At 46.1% G+C, this 18,098-nt stretch overlaps 1 protein-coding gene across 7 annotated transcripts in view; it reads left to right on the forward strand.

Moving 5' to 3' along the window:
• Positions 1–18,098, forward strand: part of KCNJ16 (potassium inwardly rectifying channel subfamily J member 16) — a 327,405-nt gene that overhangs the window by 27,395 nt on the left and 281,912 nt on the right. For 2 of the 7 annotated variants that reach the window (XM_070395008.1, XM_070395007.1), the window contains exons 2-3: positions 9,984–10,111; positions 10,617–13,971. The exons of 2 other annotated variants lie outside the window; for them this stretch is intronic. In XM_070395008.1, coding sequence (XP_070251109.1) covers positions 10,711–11,970 — 1,260 coding nt within the window. In that variant the 5' untranslated portion in view covers positions 9,984–10,111; positions 10,617–10,710 and the 3' untranslated portion in view covers positions 11,971–13,971. Of the gene's footprint in view, positions 1–9,983; positions 10,141–10,616; positions 13,972–18,098 lie in introns of those variants that run through there. 3 more of the 7 variants (XM_070395006.1, XM_070395009.1, XM_070395010.1) reach the window with 2 other exon arrangements.

Here is an 18,098-nt window from a genome sequence, read left to right on the forward strand (position 1 = left end):
TGAATTATTAAGAACTGGCTAGGGCCAGCTATTTAGGCAAATCTACATCATGAATATCTAATTGCTGTCCTCCAATTTATCCATTTCAAAGGACCATTTACTTGGGTCTTAAAAGTCTATCAACATAGACCTTAAAGTAGTAAAGTTACAAAACAGCACAATTTTTAACATTTTCTTTCCAAAGTTATTGAAAATATTAAGATAAAAGAAAGATTCCAAAAACAGATTTTGGTCTACCAAGCCAAGAAGTGAAGGTATTAGGAGTTTAATATGTTTTGGAATGGGGAAGGGAGGAGAGGGGTGCTGGGAGGGGGGCCGCATTGGGTGCCTGTTTAATTTTAACTCTGCTTCGTGTGCCCCCAATTCGTTCCCAGCTGCTTTCATGATTTCTCCAATTGGTCCCCCGTGGCCAAATCTGACCAAACTCCCTCTGACCCCCCTCCCTCCTTCCTTGTTTTAAATGAGATCTGGTTTTACTTAGATGAATTAAATGTCACTATATTTGTTTCTGTGGATTGTTCCAGCAAAAATTACAGCATCAGTGTCTGACTTTGAACGTCTGTAAGACTGTCTGCCTCTCTGGGCTATTTATAGCTGCCTTTTCAACACGCTAATAAATGCTTTTAGATTGCTATTGGTTTGCTTTCCCCGTATGCAGCCTGAGAATCGGTCCACTTCAACAGTCCCAGCTGAAAATACCTATTTTCCTTTTTTTGCGAAAGTAATGCGTGCTCATTGTAAAATTTCAGAAAATATAAATAAGCAAACAGAAGAAAAAGGGGGGGAAACAAATGATCATACCAAGCAGAGAAGGCCACAGCGAGCATTTTGTGTGTTCACTCAGTCTTCTCTCTATCGCCATGCTTAAATATATTAAAATTTAAGAAGTATGTATTGTACCTGCTGTTTCACAGCCCCATTTTATTTTTTCCACTAAACAGTGGTTTCATTTTTCCTATCATTCTTTCACTCTGTCACCTTTAATGGCTACATTAAAAGTAGAGAATAATGATATGATTGTACCATGACCTATAAAACAACCCCACGTTTATTGATGGCTAGGCATGGCCAACATTCACTACTACAAATAGTCCTGCAAATTAGCCATAACTCTCTGCCCATCCACGATCATGTCTTTCAGGTGAATTGCTACCACAGCCATTGCTGGATCAGAGGATGTACCAAGTTCATAGACTATTGTCACATAGAACCAGCTTATATCCAGAAATAGTTCAAGTAAAATCTATGTATATTATATGTGAATGAATCTTTAATGTGACAGTATAATAACCTGCATTAGTGTCAGAAGAACCACATTTCTAATAATTTAATCACTACTTTAACAAATTTTACTGAACACTTATTAGTACTAAGCACATTTTTTTTTCAGCTTCAGATTTCCAGATAGTTCTGTGGCATAATTGAATAGTTGCATGCAGTTTTCCTTTCTTTTCTTTTTTTTTTTTAAACTGTGTGTGAGCTGGCAGCTTGGATGGGGGGAAGGTAAGGTCCATGGAAGGCATTGAGAGCTGGTGTCTGCAGACCTGCCAGCCTTGATGTTTGTGCAGTTCCAGCAATGACAATTCTCCTGCTAGGATTAAAATCCCCTGAGTGCTCAGTTTGTATTGCTTGAGGATTTATTAATTCATTCCTTCAAAATATAACTAATGAGTGCCTACCTACCACATATTTCTATAGCTGCTGGGGACAGAGTGGTGAATAAGACAATGGGACCTTCTCTCATGGAGCTTACAATCTAGTCCAGGGAGCAGTCCAGCCAAAAAACAAAAAAAACAACAACAAGTAATTCAGTCAGTAGTGGAAAGTGTGTTAAAATGAATAAAGCATGTTAATGAGACACAAAACTGGTGTGAAGGGTTTTAGTTTAAGTCCTCATCAGTCAAGGCCTCTTTAAAAAGGTGACATCAAAGATAAGATTTCAGTGATGATAAGCAGCTTTGCAGGCAGAGAAGGAAGTGCAAAGGTCCTGGGGCAAGAACATCATTGTGTGTGTTTGAGTGGAATTTAACAATTTTTTCTGTAAAGATTCAGATAGAAAATATGTTTGGCTTTGTGGACCACATGATCTCTGTTGCAACTACTCAAGACTGCAGTGGTGGCTTGACAGGTAGTAGCCATAGACAATATATAAACAGTGGTCTGCATGTATTCCAATAAAACTTTATTTATAAATACAGTGAATGAGATTTGGCCCTTAGGCTATAATTTTCTGACCCCTATGTTAGTGAAAAAGACAAATACAGTGATGCTAGAGAGTGAACAGAGAGAAGAACATAGGAGAGAATTTCCAGAGATAGGGAGAGGTCAGATGTATAATCTGTATAAAATACAGATTATGCAGTTCATTCTTATTGCAGTGGAAAGATACTGGAGGGTTTTAAGCAGAGGAGTGCCATATTTTGATTTTTTTTTTAAAGAATAGATTCAAGTACAGCAGGGACAGAAAGAGATTTCTTAGGAAGCTGTTGTGGTCATTTGAAGACCTGGTCCACTGAAAACATGGTGGTTTGGACTGTGATGAATGTGATCAGAATGAAGATCTCCTTCGAAGTTGAACCAACAGGACTTGCTGCTAGTTTACATGATAGGAGTAAAGAGGGTGACTGGGCCATCCTCTCGGATATTGGAGATATTCTTAAAATGTAAATTAAGCTGAATTTTCTCTGTTTCAAGCAACAGAAATAGCCCTGGTTTATACAAAGCAGAGAAAATATTACTGACAAGCTATCAGGTAGCTTACAGCCTCAAAGGAAGTCTGAGGAGAAGGAAATTGATTTGAGCAGAAACAAGAGGCGAGGCAGAATCTTATCTCAGGACTGTCTCTGGGCGGGCGCTGTGACTGTGCCCTTCTCGGGGAGACTGAGGTGCGCCACCCACCACTGGCCTCTGAGTCCCTGTAGTTGCCTAGAATAATAGGACCCAGCACCCTGTGTCCCTTCTCAAGAAGTTCTGATTGGCCACTCCACTGTCACGTGACCCTGCTCCCATGCAGGGTGAAGAAACACTGTCACGACAGGTGGCTTCCGCCACCTCCACTGGCATCATCCTAATACCAGCCACCATCATCCCTTCCCTGGCCAATGGAGTACCTTCCTGGCTTATCTCCACCATGTCTGCTTTTAAATTTCTCCGACCAGTTTTCCACAGAATAGTCAGAGATCTTTTAAAAATGCAAACTTTATCATGTCATGACTAGGTCATGTATGTCCCACCTCTCTCTCTCTTTTCAGGCTCAGCTCCCCCTGGCACCCGCCCTCTGCCTCAGTTTCAGTTCTTTGCAAAGCACAGAGCCTCTGCGAATGCTCTTCCTCTGCCCGGGAAACTCCTTGTCTGTTTCTTCTTATTCAGTGACGTCCCATCCACCTTCCAGATTGTAGCTCAGGTATCCATCTCTCCCAGACCAGATCGAAACAGAGGAGAAATGATTATTCAAATTAAGAGTTAAAGGAAGACTATGGGGAATGAGTGCGTTCACGGTGCTAGGCTTTATATGCTTCTATATCATTCATTCGTTCCTTACAAAAACCACTTGCGAGGTCAGCTATCGTCCTGTGTTTTAAATAAATACAAAGAAGCATGAAGATATTTCTAAGACGCTGGCATCACACAGCTACGATGTGGTAGAACCATCGCTATCATCTGAGGCTTTGATCTCTATATTCCTGCCCTTTAGCTGCAGGACCAGGTGGAGCTCAGCCAGCGCCCCATGGTAGCAGAAGGGATATTTTCATTTCAGGTTAGAATAATCACTGGGGTGAAAGTGGCAAGGAAAGCTTAAAGGTTGTTCTGTAAACCAGTCAGGAGATGCTGAACTGGGCGATAAAATGCTGATGAGTTCCTGTAATGAGAGGTTCCTGTGAGAACCGGGCCTTCGGATGAACTCAGAACAAAGGATGCAGCAGCCAGGTCACACCTAGAAACAGCGAGCGCCTTGACAACCAGATAGATAGTGACGGGCCTCAAACAAACAATCAGGACAGAGAACAAGGCCTGAGCTGAGAGCATTACCCAAGGGTGGAGCCAGGGGAAAAGGAGACTGGGCTGACTGTGAGGTCCTGGCCAAACTCTCTCTGACCGCCCTTGTTACACGGCACCTTCCGTCCTCTCCAGCTGTTCTCCCCATCACCACTTCACTTTGCTTCCCAAGATCAGCCATTATCTCACTGTATCGTCTTCATGTTTATTGATGCCCAACCCTTAAATGCAAATTCCATGCAGGTGGGACTCTGTTCACTCATTCCTGAAAATGGGTGGGTCTGGCACACAAATAGGAGCTCAATTAAAAAAAAAAAAAGTAAAAACAAAGCAAGAATAGGAACAATCAGTAATAAATTCTTCATTGGGCCATTCTGGAGGCCTTTGGGTGAAGTACTTTCCTGACACAAGGAGAGATTGATCTGTGGTTCCTACAGGGACATAAGATCTCATAATATTGAACTTCTGCACCAGTCCAGTCAGAGCCAGGTAAATTCTGAGCAGCGGCGGCTGCCATGCAACCAAGACAGGGATGGGCAGGCTTGTTTTCAAGATAAAAACTAGAAACCTTCAGAGTCATCTTAGTACAACATGTACATATCATTTAAGTCAAAGAATAAGCGTGATGAAGTGATGTACAAACGTTTTTATAAGCGTTTATTTGAGCCAAGTGACAACTTCTGCTGGGGAGCCAGATCTCTAATACTCCAGAGAATAACAGTTTTGCAGCTTCTTTTGCCCCTGGAATTAAGCAGGGAATTTACATGGATGTAGAAGAAAGCAGGCGGGATTGGATTACAGGATAGTTAACAAGATTATGTGCTCTCTTGAGGATTAATACCCCTTCCAGGGCTATTACTCTGGCATTTCCAAGGCGGGTTAACCTAGATGCACTAGAACAGTGGACAGTGCCAGCTAAAGGCAAAGGTAGACCTTTCACTAGAGAGTTTTGGGCCTGGGGCATGACTACCCACCATGACCTGTCCAGTTACAGATTTATATTCAGATCACCCTGTGAGGTTACTTTCCATAGAACCCCTTTTTTCCGTCCACAGTAATTACCTTATAAATTTCTTTAACTTGTCAAATCCTGCCAAGTTTATCGGTCTTGGATTACTCAGAGTAAATAGCAATAAAATTCTTAAACTAAGGTAAACGTGTGTGTGTGTGTGTGTGTGTGTGTGTGTGTGTGTGTTTGTGTTGAGAACAAGGAAGGAGGGGACCTCTTATTTGCCAACAGTTGTGAAAATGAACGGATAATGACCCGGTCCGTGGGGTTGTGGGAGGAGTGGAAGGACAGAGAAGGAGCCCAGGCCCAGGTGGCAGAGGTGCAGTCCCTGACCTAAAATAAAAACAGCTCTTGGGAACCACATACCTTCTGCCTGGTTGTCAAGCAAGTGGAAAGCTCTTGGGGGAGGGGGGTCCCACAGATGCTGTGATATTTTACAGAGGGGGAAACTGAGTCCTTGTGGGAGCAATAGTTATTGAATCACTACTGTGAGCTTGGCACAGTGAAGACGGCCTCCCGTTAATTATCCCCCGCAACCTCCCAGTAACTCGGTGACACAGATGCTACCCCCATACCATGGTTGAGGACACTGAGGGTCAGAGACAGTGACTTACACGAGCTGCTCAGGGCCCTGAGGGCTGACTTGGCACAGGGTCTGCTTCCCAACTCAGTGGTTCTGTGCAAAACCAAAACAACAAAAATCATTTTATCTCAGACTATTTCTTTCCTTTTCTTTCCTTTCCTTTTCTTTTCTTTCCTTTTCTTTTCTTTTATTTTCTTTTCTTTTCTTTTCTTTCCTTTTCTTTTTTTTTAAACGGAGTTGCCATTCAAAGGAGATGTGTATTTTTTAAATATATTTTAATGATTTTTTACAGAGAGGAAGGGAGAGGGATAGAGAGTTAGAAACATCAATGAGAGAGAAACACCGATCAGCTGCCTCCTGCACACCTCCCACTGGGGATGTGCCAGCAACCAAGGTACATGCCCTTGACCAGAATCAAACCTGGGACCCTTCAGTCCGCAAGCTGATGCTCTACCCACCGAGCCAAACCAGCTAGGGCAGACTACTTCTTAATTTGGCTTTTAAACCAGAATAGTTTGAGTATTATAATTCATGTTACTTGGGTACTATCTTGACAACCTGAAAATAAAGAAACCTCCTCCAGCCCCCAGATTTCTTCTCCTGTGTGAAGCGCAGCAGCTTTGTGGGTGAGGCAGGGTTACGGTGGGAGATAGATACTACTTCAGGCAAAGCTAGGCTATGGAAGGTCTCCAGGTGACATGACCAGATACTTGGGGTTTCTGCCTCTCCCTCCCAGCACCAGCGTTCAGTTCAGTTGTTTGCTCATAACACATATGACTCCTTTCCTGTCAGTAACTGGCAAGAAACTTTCTGAAATTGATTGAGAAGGAGAAACGACCGGGTTGTATCAGGGAAAAGGTAAAATCCATGGCCACTGAGAAGCTGCACTGGGTGGAGGGGAGGGTTGGGAAGAAGAGGACACCATGCTGTCCCCTGGAGAGTAGGTCCTGGGTGAAGCAGGTGTTCAGTGGCTGAATGATGGGCTCCACCCCAGTGTGTCTGGGTGTCTTCAGAGGATTCCAGGCAAGATACGGCTCAGGCACAATTCCAAGGCAACAACTTGTAGGACGAGTTTTGAGCAAAATAACCTAACTTGTTTGGGTTTTGTTCTAACTCATTAACACCCCTTCTGTTGTCCTCCCCAGCAACCAGAGCCCACCCCCATGTGCCACCTGGCCATGCCTTCTCTCGCTGACCCTCCTGTCCCCTCCCCAGGCACCCAAGCCCATCCTCAAAGACAATGGCGTGTGCTGGGAATGTAGGCTACCCTTTCTGCTCTCTGCCTGGTTGCTCTCCAGTTTCCACTGACACTGATCGTGCCTAATAGTTGCCAGGAAAGTAACCTGGTTTCCAATGATGACTTCACGTAAGTCATTTACATGATACAAATGGTGCTGGTAGATCTGAAAGGCCAGGGGCATTACAATGAATTTTACCAAAGATACTCTAGACCATTATTTGTAGTTACTCTTACTATATTTATCTTAAGTAGATCTGAAGACAAAATCAAATTTTATTATCCAAGTGGCACAGGTTTATAAAGCCTGAAGCATTGTATGGTACCTCAACACAGCTTGGAGAACTAATTACAATAGGTGTTTGCTTGGTAAACAGCTGAATCTGAGAAGCTATGGCAGAATAGCAGAGACTTGCTGCAAACTGGCGAGTCCCATGAGGAGAATCGTATGGAGAATCAGACCGATAGGACAGTATTCATTTGGTTGGAAATATCCCCTGTCATGCACACAGCTCATTTTAAGCATGCTAAATCAGTAGAGGTTTCTCCTCAAACTCAGGCAAAGGTCTAGGAGACTGAGGACGAAGGTCAGATCTCACTGGTCAAAGTAGATTAAGTGGATTGAGGAACATTTCTTTTTGTGTAAATGAGCTTAATACAAGGAACTTCTGAGAAAAGTCGCTGTCAGGATTGGGTTGGCTGTCCCTTCTAAGTTGCTCTGCCCCGAGTGTCTGTGGGGTGAAGTGAATGGGGTCACCTTCCAGCTGCCCCAGGTGTCTTCACAAATGCTAACGAGCTTCCCTGGCCGTCTCAGGATGCACCCCCATCTGTTACTCTGGCTGCACATTGGAAAGAACTCCCATGTCAGGGCCAAGAAATTGCTGTCCTTTTCCTCCCTTTGTCATGATCTGGAGAGACAGTGGGAACCTGTGCAGAGGGGCCCTGACCTGACTCAGCCTGTGCTTTTGAACTTTACACCCCACAGTTGTGTAGTGGCAGTGATCACATTTCCAATCTTTATTGAAAAAAGAGAATTTTGCAGCCAATGAAATGGCCACCCTCTGTTTCTGAAGGGCAAGGAGCTTAACACGCAAAAGGAAATAGAGAAGTAAGAACACCGCCAGTGCTTTTTCATGATGGAGTCTGTGGTGAGATGATTATGAAAGCATTGAGGAACATGTGGAGCCTGGTTTTAATCCTCAGAAACACAAGTATTAAATAGAGGCTGCCCAGTCAGTCAACAAGCCGAATCCTCTATTATTTGATGGTGAACAACTGGAAAAGTGCTCTAATCAACATGATCTATGAAACTGGATTAATCAATGTTTATCTTGTCTAGCCATTTGTTAAAGGGGCCTCCATAAACTTCTTTGCTCATTGGGTAGCCTGAGAATTTAGACTAAAGAAAATAGTTATAATCTATGGGTTAGCTTTAAAAAATCACCTTTTAGAAAATGCATCCTTTGAATAAGTAGAGAATCTAAGAATAGGTTAATAAAGTGTATGCCCTAACCAGAATCTCAAGGCTTTTTTCTGGAAAATTAAAATTAACGACCCCAGTCATGAACCACAGTGAAGGACATGGTGGGTGTGGGGCCGAATTCTCAGAGCTGTAACTTGTATCCTTGCAATTGTTCCATGATTCAGAAACACACTTTCCACATACTCAAATTTGTTCACTTGTTGCTAGTCTTAATTGAAATTTCATTTGCCAATGAGCATACTGATGGAGGTGCTTTAAAAATGGCTTATTTATGGAAGTTGTTGGCACCACTGGAATTGCAAACGATGCCAACCAAACGCCATTTCAAATAAAAATCCTTTTTCTTTTGGCAGCAGGAAAGTTCCGAGTCGCACAGTAGCTCTTGATTTATGAGCTGTGCTCTGTGATTCTCAGACTCCCACGATCCGTGCAGGTCCCTTTAAGGAACTGGGTTGGAAGCGTTCAATAGGAAAACAAGCCTATCTCCAAATCTGCTTCTAACTGGGCAGACATACGAGTCTTTGATTATCACTGGCCCCCTCTCCCACCTCGAATGACCAGGTGAGAGAGTGGAGACTGAGGACCCCTGGGCAGCCATCTTTTAATGAGAAATCGGGCTGGACCCTACAAGGAACAATATATGTTGTGGACAAAATTTGCAGAAATATCTTCCATTCAGCATGCCAGTAAGCGTTTTCTCAGCCCTGGGTCACATCCTGAAATTATACAATGACCTCCCCAAAACACGATTGCGGGCTACTCAAAACAGGCGGGTGGGTGAAGTGATCAGTGATCGGCGGCGGGTGGATGGGCGGACAGAGAGACACTCCTCCATGCCTTGCGGGATTTTTTGGCCGAGTGTCCATCCCCACAGTGGTCCATCGAACAAAGTGTTTATTGTAAAGTGGGCCTGATCCCTGGAGAGGAGGAAAAATGATTCCTTGTGACTGGAGGGAAATTAACTCTTTCCTCGCTTTGGCAACTGGGAGGTGCCGGACAAATCCTTAGTGATCCATTTGCTCGGTTGGGTTCAGTGGTGGGGGTGGGGATGGTCTCCATGTCAGAAATAGTAATGACTCCGGCTGCATCTTTCAGTGCAGAGAGTGGCAGGGTCCTCGCAAGTGCCCCCTCCTTCAGACGCTCCCTCCCCCGGCCCAGCACAGGTAGACTGAGTGGAAAACACACTCCAGTAAAGTGGGCTGCAGGGGCGTCTTCATTTCTTCCAGAAGTAACTAAAGGCCATTCAACATTGGATTTCTAAAACTTGCTCTCAGGAAAACCTTTGGCCTAGATCGTGAATGCTAACAGCGATAGGAACTGTATGTTCTGTATGGATGTGTGTTTTTTTAAAGACTGGATTTGGAGGGACAGAGATGGTTTTGCCTGGGGATGACTGTGAGAGCCTCCAGGACACACCGAGGAGGGAGGGAGGGAGGGAGGGAAGGAGGAGTGGGTGTGAGTGTGCTCCCTTTAAGAGGGAAATAAACTTAGCAACTTTGGCAAATTTTCGGGCTTCTATTCAGAGAGAAAGAGAAGAGCTTTCAGTGCCAAAAAAGAGAAAAAAAAGGATGGGTGTTAGGAGACAAAGGCACAGCAATTTTATACCTTATTGGAAGCCGGACTGGGAGGGTTGTGACTCCGCTGGGGTTAAGAAAGATTTTTTTTCCCTCTCAAGAGTAAAGGTAGAAGTAGGGTAAAGGAGTTGAATCTGAACTACTGTTCCAGTCAGCCCTGTGCTGTCCTGTCCGGGAGGACACCAGGAAGAGGAACGGCCTGGAAGAGAGGAAGCAGCAGGAGCCCAAGGTGAGGGACTATATCATAGCCACCCACATGTAAGTTACATTATAACACTGAGGTGGGAACTCTAATTGCTTTCTTCTAAGGAAAACCACCTGATTTGAACAGCTAGAAAGCTCCTAAGACTGCTAGATAAATATCTGAACCTTTAATATAGTCTGCCTTTTTGCATTATCGATTGTTTTGTTTTCTAAATGCCTTCATGCCAAAGGAGGCTATAAAAATGAGACAATGTTTTTTTACATTGGTTCAGAAAAAGTATTGAGGCTTCCTTTGGGATAATCATAGTGTTTATGCATTTATAAAAATGTTATTTTCTCTAATTCCTATCTTGTTCCTACAATGGCTGAGTTGAATCCTACTAGTAAACTCAAATGAGTAATCCATACTGAGCATTTCTGGCGTTCAAACCAAGTCTTAGCTATCTGGTTTGGCATAGCATAGCTTCACATTTGGCAAGTTACTGTAAAGATAGAAATTAAAGCTAAAGTGAGTATCTTTTTTGTTGCAGGTTTTAACTAGAAACCCAAACCAACAGAAAGCAACTGGCCTTGAACTATTTCTGCTACAAAACTCACCTGGATGCCCGCAGGCCGTCGGCAAGAATGAGCTACTACGGCAGCAGCTACCCGATCGTGAATGTGGACCCCAAGTACCCCGGTTACCCCCCGGAGCACATCATCGCCGAGAAGAGGCGGGCTCGCCGGCGGCTGCTGCACAAAGACGGCAGCTGCAACGTGTACTTCAAGCACATCTTCGGGGAGTGGGGGAGCTACGTGGTGGACATCTTCACCACCCTGGTCGACACCAAGTGGCGCCACATGTTTGTCATCTTCTCCTTGTCTTACATCCTCTCCTGGCTGATCTTCGGCTCCATCTTTTGGCTGATTGCCTTTCACCACGGAGACCTGTTGAATAACCCAGACATCACACCCTGTGTTGACAACGTCCATTCTTTCACGGGTGCCTTTTTATTCTCCCTGGAGACCCAGACCACCATCGGCTACGGCTACCGCTGTGTCACCGAGGAGTGCTCGGTGGCCGTGCTCACCGTCATCCTCCAGTCCATCCTCAGCTGCATCATCAATACCTTCATCATCGGAGCGGCCTTGGCCAAGATGGCAACGGCTCGGAAGAGAGCCCAAACCATCCGCTTCAGCTACTTCGCCCTCATCGGCATGAGAGATGGGAAACTCTGCCTCATGTGGCGGATCGGGGACTTCCGGCCCAACCACGTGGTGGAAGGCACGGTGCGGGCCCAGCTGCTCCGCTACACAGAAGACAGCGAGGGCCGCATGACAATGGCCTTCAAAGACCTCAAGTTGGTCAATGACCAGATTATCCTTGTCACGCCGGTCACCATTGTTCATGAAATCGACCATGAGAGCCCTCTGTACTCCCTGGACCGGAAGGCAGTGGCCAAGGACAACTTTGAGATTTTGGTGACATTCATCTACACGGGCGATTCCACGGGGACCTCCCACCAATCCCGAAGTTCCTACGTCCCCCGGGAGATTCTCTGGGGTCACAGGTTCAACGATGTCTTGGAGGTGAAGAGAAAGTACTACAAAGTGAACTGCTTACAGTTCGAGGGGAGCGTGGAGGTCTACGCCCCCTTTTGCAGTGCCAAACAACTGGACTGGAAGGACCAGCAGCTCCACAACATGGAAAAGGCCTCCGGAGGCCGAGGATCCGGCCTGTCGGACACCAAGGTCAGGAGAAGGTCATTTAGTGCCGTCGCCATTGTCAGCAGCTGCGAAAGCCCCGAGGAGACCCCCAGCTCTGCCCTGGATGAGTGTAAGGAAGCCCCTTACCAGAAAGCTCTCCTGACTTTAAACAGAATCTCCGTGGAATCCCAAATGTAGTCCCACATCGTAATTCCACTCCATCCTTTTGCTCTCTAGCCAATCACCTTAAGGCAAGTAGTTATAAAACAGGGCTTTACAAGAACATTATAGCTGTGTTTCATGCTGATTATAAGAGCAGGTTAAACTTGATGAAAGATAATAAAAAATTATGTAGTATCCAATCAATTTTCTTTTGCTAGCACATTTTGTATTAGGGATGCTACTAAGCGTCAATTGATCAATGTAAGTTTCATCTCCTTTTATGATTCCATATACTTGCATCTTCAGTTGGAGGTAAAATGTTCCATTGGGGGAGAAAGGTGAAAGGTAAGGATACTGGAATAAATAAAAATAGAACAGGCAACCAGCATCAATAATAATAATATTTCATATGTCATAATTCATAGTATAAAGACATCGTATCATCTAACCAAGACCCATGCAAGGCACGCGTTTAGTAGATTGTCATGTTGAGATATTTAACTGTGGCATCAGCTTTCCCCATGGAGTCCCTCTGTTTGCCCCCCAGTGTGTCTTGGCATCCGCAGGAGGAGGTAGCGGCTGTGAGGAATAGGCAGTGCCACCAACTCAGACATTTCTCCACAGCCACTTGCCCAGGTAATGTTCAGTGAGTGCCAGGTTGTTTTTCCTCCAACCATGAGGCAGAAGTCGATGGCATTATTCAGAGCAGTATTTCTCCCTCAAATGCCCTGCTTGACTCCAGCCAGGAAGGGCAGACATAAGGAAGCGCTTTCTGACAAGGGGGCTTCCTTCTACCTTCTCCAAGGACAAGGGAGGGAGCAGGCTCACAGAGAGAGGGTGAGGGCCTGGACTGTGAGGGACATTCTCAGGCTCTGGGAGAAAACCTGTTCAGCAGCGCCCTGAAGGACTGCAGCTTTCCTGTGGGGGGGGTGGGTTGTGGGGGGTGAGGGGGTAAGGTATTTATTTGTGCCAGGAAGCAGTTATGTATGCTGCCTGTCTTGGTCACTTGACAAAACTTGAACTTTGGATTTTGAGAAATTTTTCCATCAAATTTAGAAGAATCATTTAAATGGAAGATTTTTGTGAAACGTAATTAAAGTGATTTAATGCACATTTTAAAATGGAGAAGCTGAGGGCTGTCCCATAGCTTACACTTGAGGACATGAGCTATGTCTGGATACTCTATTTCCATAATTACTTTAAACACAAATTCAATCACTACGATGAAGAATCACTTTGCTCCATAAACTGAAGAGTTATTAGCTACGTTCAGAATTATCTGCATGTTTTCTTAACATGATTTCCGAGTCGGCAATCAGTATATGCCACAGTTTTTTATTGGTTTATTTTATTTAAATATAAATATACACGCACATAGTTTTGACTTTTTCTGGGGACTCTCCTTCTCTCAGTCTCTCTCTTTCTATTTAAATTAAAGCACACAAGTAACTTGATCTGAATCACATACTACAAGATGACCAATCAAAGTAAAATACATAGGTTTATAAAATGGTGTTCTTTTTTTTTCCTTTTTGCCTTTTTCCTTTCTCCTCACCTTCCCTTCCTTCCTTTTTTCCTTTCCCTCTTTCTTTTGCCTGTGAGCAACAAATTTAACTTTTTAACTGAACATGTGCAAATCCTTTATTCCTGTTTTATGGATAAGAGATTTGTTTGGGTCACAAGTTGCAAGCTTAGCATTGGAGATATGCGCTTTCTGCCTGGCCCCAGGAACGCAGATGCGTTTTCCCTCGCACTGGCGCACTGGCGTCTAGATTTGGGTTTCGCAGCTGTGATCTAGTTTCCTTTCACTTTCCTTTGCTTCCTGGACCCCATCGACCCACGACCTCACTTTGTGAGGATCAGAATGGAGACATCAGCGTTCAATATGTACACTCACTTGTCACATTCTCTTACCCAGAACAGAATGTAAGCTAGGCATTCCCCTGTAATATTTATCTCTGATTTTCTGTTGAAATGTATCACATGCTTCGACACCCTGATGAGTTACTCAACAATAAAGATCTCAAAACACAGAAAGTGTGCGCTCCTGCCTGTGTTCGAGTGGCGTAGACCCTGCCGCTGTGTCCGCCTTGGTGCAGCACCCACAGTGGCACTGTTGTCACCTAGGATGAGAAAGCCTGCAATTACCAACCATCTCTCTGGGGTTGGACCAGCTGGTGCAATAGCTACATCCGCATTACAATTAGGTGCTTCTGTCAGCATTGCAAGAAGGCTCCCTGCAAAGTGGCATTTCTCTGCATTGTCATGATTTATACTAGTACTACTGACTTGTAAATCGTTGGTTGTGCTTCATTGCCTAAGAAAACTCCCCAAATACAGTGATGCTCACAGAAGCTTAAAAAAAAAGGGCATTTCTAGCTTCAGATGCTGAGTCAAGGATGAGAAGGAGGTCAAATGTGTTTTCTTCCTTTCTCCCTAAAGATGAAATCACTCAGTGAACTTAGGGGGGCCACCAGCTGGGACATCAGGGCACGACCCCACCTTGTACAGGTCCCCACTGAGCAAGCAAGCCAGGGAGCACAGGGAGGGAGGAGGGAGCACGGGGAGGAGGGAACACAGGGAGGGAGCTGGCGGACCTCCAGCTCAGCAAGCTCTGGGAGGTGCTTGGCACATACACACCTAATCCCCATGACCGAAAGGCGGGTGGATCATTTAAATCTCCAGGTCATCAAATATCTCATTCTTGATTCTTTCTAACAACGTCCCGATGGGGACCACAATGTGTCCAGGTTTAAAAAAAATGTCAGTGATGTTCTCCAGTCTCCCTTGCAGTTGCGGGGGCTGGGGGAGGGGCTGGTGCTGATGTGGGGGGTTTCTGGCCCAGGAGATGTCAGCAGAACTCTGGACGTGACCTTCCAGAAAAGCTGGCTTAGCGGGCACGTGCCCTCTACCCGCTGCGTGCCTCCTTCCGAACCTCACACGTGGTAATTGAAGCTCCTGCCACCTTCTTGTGAGAATGAGAATGAAGGACACGCCTTCCAGGGGACACTGAGGAAGGAGGAAGGGGAGAAGCCCGGTTGCATATTCCCCCTGCACGCGTGAGAGGGAGTATGGCTATCCACTGGCACGGCGAGCCGCTGGTCTAAAGGCAGCTACGCAGGGAACAGAGGCTGGTGAGGAAAAGATGACGGACATGTTGTCTGCGGAAGCCACTTCTTTTCTGGGCAGTTTAGGAAACACCACTGTTGTAAAACACAAAAGAGCGAGTATTGGCTGGGAACTCCCTCCGAGACACTGATGGCTGAGTGACTTCCATCAAAGGCCTGACCAGGCCTGTTGCCCTTTATCCCCCTGACTCTCCCCCGCCCCCCCACCCCCCGTGCTCTTCTCCCCCCAGTGATATTCCGTGTCTTGCTGGGACGGACTGGGGCCAAGGATCTGAAATACCACGGAGACTCAGGCTCAAAAGCAGAACTGTGCTGGGACTGTGTCTCCTGTGTCTCCTACCCCCGAGGGAGACCCATCGCGTCACCGTATTCAGTTGTGCAAATACATACCAAGGAACCTAGGCCTGCCCTTGAAATGCTTGTCTTTCATTTCTTCCGAGTTGGCCAGGGTTTGTGGACAGTGGAGTCCCTGGGCTGCGCCTGTTTGAAAGATTGGGCACGAAGGCCACCCAGCGTAAAAGGTGCTCTTAGCTCTCTCCACTCTGAGCATGGATTCTGCTGCTCTCAGTGTTCTGCAAGGCGTGTGTACCAGCCCCTGTGTGTGTGTGTGTTTTATATAAGCTTTGCCTTTGGGCTTCTAGAAACCGCCCCTGCACACACTCGCTCCTCTATAAATCACAGGCCCTGCCTCGGTGCTAAATTTGGTGTGGCCTCTTTCTCCCTTTCGCTTTTAAAAGAGCAGCATGACCCATTTGCCAGAGAAAATAACTTTGCCTTGCCCTACCCCCCACCCCCGAAATGCCCGTGGGGATCACACACATACATACACACACACACTCACGCACACAGGCACACACACACACACACACACACACACACACGGAGCAGCAGGGAGGCGCTTGCCAAATTCTCTGCAAAGGGTCTCCTGGACTTGAGGCCTTTGAAAACGAAAGCTTGTCCTAGGGACTCAGTTCAGATCAATCTGTGGCCGGAGGGCAATCAGGGCCTCCGACCCCCTTTTCCTGAAGAGACAAAAATCACAGCGTTGCCAGGAAACCACCCTTGGCCTGCATGGCTTTGCAGCTTCTCTCCGGGAAGAAGACGTTATGTCTGAGTGAATTCCCACGTTCTTGCACGGTGCCCAGTGTCCCAAAGCCACTCCGTGCAGCCCTCTCGCAGCGCTGCGGTCAGGTCCTGAGATCCGGCTGGGGACAGCTGGCATCTTGCCCCGTCACGTCACCCCGCACCGCGCTCTTTCCCGGGGAATGTTGGGCATCTTTTGTGTTGAATTTGGAGACTTAATCTCAACATGGCTACGTGTTTCCAAGTTCAATAGACTTCGTTGCTGAGTCCCTAGCAGGGAAAATAGACAAATAAATCAGTGATGGCCTCTTACTGTTGGGTCTCATTGATTTATGCTGTTTTATAAATGCTGGATCTCAAGTCTGTCGTCCCACGAAAAAGCAGCTGGGCTGAGACTGAGGGGATTCTAAATAAATAAGGAAACCCGAGCTGGGCAATCGCCGAGGTCGGGGCGTCCCTGGAAACTTGGGCGCCTGGATGGGCGGCAGGGGAACAGGTTAGTCACTGAGAGCTTTCAGTGCGCCCGGGGGATGAAAACCCAAACAGCTAGATTGGGTCTTGCTAAATTACATAGCCCGAGCGTGCTTTTTCTCTGTGCTATCATTTACCACGGGGGCTATCAACCAGCCTTAATCACTATCTAAGTAACTTGAACTTGAGACAGAACGAGCCTCCAGAGGCTCAGACCTTGAGAAAACTTCTTTGCAGAAAGTTACCAGAAACCTTCCAGCGTCCACATAAAATGCTTGGGTCACGCGCCCTGTGCACTGTGGGTAAAGACTCTTTATTTGAATTAGAAGCACATGTTTCGGAGCAATTATTTTTTGTGCTACCTGTTGATTTTATCGGATACCAGTTTGCCTGGGGGAGGGGGGTGGGGGAGGGGATGGAGACTAGCCCTGGGGACCAGGGTAAGGAAAGAGCTAGCCCATTCCAGAACCAAAGATGATTATGTCTTCAAACATTAAGTCATGTAGCCAGATTTCACTTTACATACGCGGACCCCTCCCATGTAGAGGAGTTAGGTGCCCAAAGGGACACAGCTGTGGAGGGATAGCCTAGAGCCCAGGACCTGGAACCACCACTGACCATAAGGTTGAGATGTTTTCATGCTGCAATCACTCATTGGGAAAAGTGATCACTCCAAGACCCGCTATGAAATAAAAGCCTGTTGTTTTGTAAACGGGCTTCCTGAGCTGAACTGTTAGTTTGTCATTATTTAGAGAGGCTGGTGTGTGGGCAAGGAAAAATAAATGTGGAATGAGCTGTTAAGAGCTATGACCAGTGAGGAGAATCTCATCCAAAATGTGAACAAAAATGGTTGAATTCAAAAGAAAAAGGCTTCCCGCCCTAACCGGTTTGGCTCAGTGGGTAGAGCGTCGGCCTGCGGACTGAAAGGTCCCGGGTTCGATTCCATCAAGGGCATGTACCTTGGTTGCAGGCACATCCCCAGTAGGAGGTGTGCAGGAGGCAGCTGGTCGATGTTTCTCTCTCATCGATGTTTCTAACTCTCTCTCTCTCCCTTCCTCTCTGTAAAAAATCAATAAAATATATTTAAAAAAGAAAAAGGTTCCCCCTTTCTCAGGGCAGTGCTTCATGCCTGGCGATCACGGTCCCCCAGCCTCTCACCTGCGGAGCAGGAACATTCAGTCCACCGCAGGGCCAGGCTCAGGGAACCGGCCAACACCATGAGTAGCGGGGCTTTTCAACCCTTAATGCAAGTGGTCCATGCTTGAGGCAGGACCTGCAAGGACAGGAACTGTGCCTGAGACAGTCCCACAGACCGGCGCTGACCACAGCCGCACTGTGCAACCTGGAGCACCTCAGCTGGCCTTTCTGATTCTCAGTGCTCCTGTCTGGAGTTTTTCTCGTTGTATGAAGTTGCGATTGTGAGAGCAGCTTAAAAACCAGACTGCCTGGGCTTGGCTCCTATTTCTACTCTTTTCTTCCTAT

This window comes from Myotis yumanensis, unplaced genomic scaffold (assembly GCF_028538775.1).
Source record: "Myotis yumanensis isolate MYYU_CA2020_CCGP unplaced genomic scaffold, mMyoYum1.0.hap1 SCAF_16, whole genome shotgun sequence".
NCBI lineage: Eukaryota > Metazoa > Chordata > Mammalia > Chiroptera > Vespertilionidae > Myotis > Myotis yumanensis.